The 4,586-nt window shown below is 51.5% G+C and overlaps 1 protein-coding gene across 1 annotated transcript; it reads left to right on the top strand.

Moving 5' to 3' along the window:
* Positions 1-457: 457 nt before the first annotated feature.
* On the top strand, positions 458-3,986 carry LOC142383395 (uncharacterized). Its single transcript, XM_075469183.1, has 2 exons — positions 458-508; positions 606-3,986. The coding sequence occupies exons 1-2, from the start codon at positions 458-460 to the stop codon at positions 3,984-3,986; spliced, it is 3,432 nt and encodes a 1,143-aa protein (XP_075325298.1).
* The last annotated feature ends 600 nt before the right edge of the window (positions 3,987-4,586 follow it).

The following is a 4,586-nucleotide window of genomic DNA, read 5'->3' as shown; positions in this document are numbered from 1 at the left end:
GACATTTCCCGAAATAGTACATAAGACATTATTTCAGAATGTAACAGAAAACTGTACAGAAAAACACAACAAATACATAAAAGTGTTACGGGTCATTTTTAGAAAACCAAATCCTGTGTCCAGCAAACACAGCTTTTCAAAAATAACAAAAAAAAAAAGAAAATGCAACAACAAAAACACTTCTCAGAAATAATAATGTCTCAACAACAAAACATTTGACAAAATATTTATTCTGAATATCACTTGCGTTTTTTTTTGTTTTTTTTTTAAATGTTGTATTGCTTTCTGAAAGTTCTTTCTTAGGTTTTGTTGGATTTGCAACACAGAGCCTTCATATGGGACATTTGAGGAAGACATCAAACAAGAGAAGATTGGAGGGTGTGATATGTGACATAATTGAATAACCGTATCACTCTGGCAAAGCCAGTGACGTCCAGGAAGAGACTGGTTGACGACCATGAATAGAGTGGTGACGGCTTGGAGAGACAGCGGACAGCACGGAAAGACGGCAACTGGGGCAGGAAGGGCCAGCAACCCGCCCTGCATCTTCCGAGAGGAAGAAACCCTACTCAGCTACGAAACGTCTTAAAGGAACATACCCCCAGGGGAGCCCGAGAGGGGGGGAGAATGAGCACCCCAACCGGACGGACAACCAGGCAACGACCCATGCAAACGGACAACCGACAACGAATACAACGTGCATATGCGGCAAGAGCTGCAAAAACCCGCGGGGTTTGAAGATCCACCAGACCAAGATGGGATGTTTGGTGAGAGAGCAACCAGAGCAGCGCACAAGGAACAGCCTCTGCGAGCCGCAGGAGGAGCCAGTGGGGGTCGAGCCCCACAGGCCCCTACAGACTCCAGAGGACCTTGGTGAGACGCAGGAGGATCCGAGCCAGGAGTCAACCCACAGCGCCCAGAACCTCCTTGCTCGGGAAGCCCTAGCTCCAGACATTCCACAACACCAAAAGCGGGTCAAGTGGCCTCCTGCCAGTAAAGCGAGTGAGTGGCAGAAGCTTGATGACGATTTGGATGGTATCCTGGAAGCCACAATGAGAGGAGGGGCAGACAGGAAACTCCAAGTAATGGCCACCATGGTCATCAGCATCGCCACTGAAAGGTTTGGAATAGTTGAGAAGCGTGCTGCAGCAAACCCTTACTCCAAGAACCGGAGGGCAGAGAAGATCTCACAGCTGCGACGGGAACTCAGGGACCTGAAGAGCCAGTTCAAAAGGGCAAGTGAGGACCTGAAGCCGGGACTAGCAGAAATTCGCTGTGTCCTGAGGAAGAAGTTGCTAACCCTCAGAAGAGCAGAGTGGCATAGGAAACGGGCGAAGGAAAGGGCTAAAAGACGCGTTGCATTCCTAGCTAACCCCTTTGGGTTCACCAAACAACTGCTAGGCCAGAAGCGCAGTGGCCATCTAACCTGCGCAAAAGAGGAGGTAGACTCATACCTCCACGAAACACACAGCGATGCAGTGAGGGAGGAGGACCTAGGTGAATGCAGAGACCTGATCAAGCCACCGGAGCCAGCCTGTGAGCTCAACACCAAAGCCCCCACCTGGAAAGAAATTCAGTCTGTGGTCAAGGCTGCAAGGAACAACTCAGCACCTGGACCCAATGGAGTACCCTACCTGGTGTACAAGAGGTGCCCCAAGCTCCTGAGCCGTCTGTGGAAAATCCTAAAGGCAATCTGGAGGAGAGGGACTGTCGGCCACCAATGGAGATCTGCAGAAGGAGTGTGGGTTCCGAAGGAAGAGAGTTCTACTACCATAGAGCAGTTTAGGACCATCTCGCTGCTCAATGTCGAGGGGAAGATATTTTTCAGTATCCTTTCCCACCGGCTGTCAGACTACCTACTTTGGAATCAGTACATCGACACTTCAGTACAAAAGGGTGGGATCCCAGGGGTACCGGGGTGCCTGGAGCACAGTGGAGTGGTGACACAGCTGATAAGAGAGGCCCGAGAGGGGAAAGGGAACCTATCTGTGCTTTGGCTGGACCTAGCTAATGCATACGGCTCTATACCCCATAAGCTGGTGGAGGTGGCATTGGAGAGGCACCATGTCCCTTGTAAAATCAAGGCCTTAATCATGGACTATTATAACAGCTTTTACCTGAGATTCTCTTCTGGCGCAGTTACATCAGAGCGCCACCGGCTAGAGAAAGGGATAATCACTGGATGTACCATTTCAGTGATTCTCTTTGCCTTGGCCATGAACATGCTGGTCAAGTCTGCCGAGCCGGAGTGCAGAGGGCCCATAACCAAGTCCGGGATCCGTCAGCCCCCCATCAGAGCATTTATGGACGATCTGACAGTAACAACAACGTCAGTACCAGGATGCAGATGGATCCTCCAGGGCTTGGAGAAGCTTACCACCTGGGCCCGCATGCGCTTCAAGCCGGAGAAATCCAGGTCTCTAGTCCTAAAGGGAGGGAAAGTGACCGACCGGTTCAGCTTCTTCCTAGGAGGCTCTCAGATCCCATCAGTCCCGGAGAAGCCTGTGAAAAGCCTGGGGAAGATCTTCGACTGCTCCCTGAAAGATACAGCTTCCATCAGGGCTACCAATGAACAACTGGACGGCTGGCTAACTGCGGTAGACAAATCTGGTCTCCCGGGGAAGTTCAAGGCATGGGTGTACCAGCATGGCATCCTGCCCAGGATACTGTGGCCATTGCTGGTTTACGAATTCCCCATGTCCACCGTGGAAGGGTTTGAGCGGAGGGTCAGCAGCCACCTCCGACGCTGGCTGGGGCTCCCTCGGAGTCTCAGCAGCATCGCCCTCTACGGCAACAACAACAAGCTGACCTTACCAATCAAAGGCCTTGCAGAGGAGTTCATGGTAGCCAGGGCAAGGGAGGTTCTCCAATTCAGGGAATCGAAGGACCCAAAGGTTGCTCAAGCTGCGATTGAGGTGAGGACAGGCAGAAAGTGGAGGGCGCAGGAGGCAGTGAACCAGGCAGAAGCTCGGCTGTTCCACAAAGAGCTTGTGGGATCCGTGGCTATTGGCCGGGCGGGACTGGGAACCATACCAACAACCCACCTTAGCAGGCTCAGGGGCAAGGAAAGGCGGGACCGGGTCCAACTCGAGGTGCGTGCTGGAGTCGAAGATCAGCGTGCAAGCCAGTGGGTGGGGCTGAAGCAGCAGGGCGCATGGACCAGATGGGAGGAAGCCATGGACAGGAAAATCTCATGGTCGGAGTTGTGGAAGGCAGAACCACTCCGCATAAAATTCCTCATCCAGTCTATTTACGACGTCCTGCCCAGCCCGTCAAACCTCTTCCTTTGGGGTAAGGTAGAAGCTCCATCATGTACCTTGTGCCAGGGAAGAGGAACACTGGAGCACATCCTCAGCAGCTGTCCTAAGGCACTTGGAGATGGGCGCTATCGTTGGCGCCACGACCAGGTGCTGAAGGCAGTTGCTGAGTCCATCCACTGTGCCATTGACCACAGCAAGCACTTACAACCACTGAGGCTCAGGATACCATTCGTGAAGGCTGGGGAAAAGCCTCCTCCCCAGCCAAAGGCCCAAGCAGGAATTCTGGGAACAGCAAGGGACTGGCAGCTGAGGGTGGATTTGGGAAAACAGCTCAAGTTCCCTGAGAACATCATAGAGACACGCCTGAGACCAGACATTGTGCTGCAATCAGAGTCCTCCAAGCAGGTCATCATGCTGGAGCTGACGGTGCCCTGGGAGGAGAGGATGGAGGAAGCCAGTGGGAGGAAGAGAGAGAAATACGCTGAGCTGGTGGAGGACTGCCGCAACAGGGGGTGGAGAGCAAGGTGCCTGCACATTGAGGTCGGGGGAAGGGGCTTTGCAGGGAAGTCACTCTGCAGGGCCTACAGTCTCCTAGGCATCACAGGGGCACGTAAGAGGAAAGCCATCCGCTCTGCTACAGAGGCCGCTGAGAAAGCGTCACGATGGCTGTGGATTCAGAGGGACAAGGCGTGGAAGAGCGCTTCTTGGACACAGGCCGGGAACTGATCACTCCCGGTCGGGTCGCCTGGGTGAGGGGGTCTGAAGTTGAAAGACCCGAAACCCCCTGTGACCCCAGGTACTATCACTGATGATGTGTCCAAGATCTTGCATCACAAGATGTATTGAATAACCGAACTGACACAGCTCACAGGAAATCTCAAAATGTATGTAACCAAATACATTTTCTAGCAACAGTGTTTCTGTTGAACTGGTTGATAAAGAAGGACATGGTAAAACCTCAAATGTCCTTTAAGTGTAACAGGATATGAAATCAAGAGGAATTTATACTGAACAATTTCCAGTGGTCTGGTTAGATGGGGAAATATGATGCATCCAGTGATAATAATTTCCTGATGGCCTGTGGCACATAAGCGTGTAATTGTGATGTTCTGTGTGAGATTGAACAATAAGAGTCTGTGTTGTGTGTCATTCCACTTCTTTTTTTCTCATAAAGGCTAGAAACATACCAAAACAGTTGTGTGAGGTCACTTCAGTGCACACAAACACAACTGTTTGTTATTATTTCGCTTAAAAGTTGTGTTCTAACCTACAGCCAGCATCCAGCAACCTGCATGGCTGTTCACCTGCTTCCATTAACGTTATAAT

Source organism: Odontesthes bonariensis, chromosome 1 (genome assembly GCF_027942865.1).
Source record: "Odontesthes bonariensis isolate fOdoBon6 chromosome 1, fOdoBon6.hap1, whole genome shotgun sequence".
NCBI classification, from domain to species: Eukaryota; Metazoa; Chordata; class Actinopteri; order Atheriniformes; family Atherinopsidae; genus Odontesthes; species Odontesthes bonariensis.
Note: the sequence above shows the minus strand (reverse complement) of the source record. Positions and strands in the feature narration are given on the sequence as shown.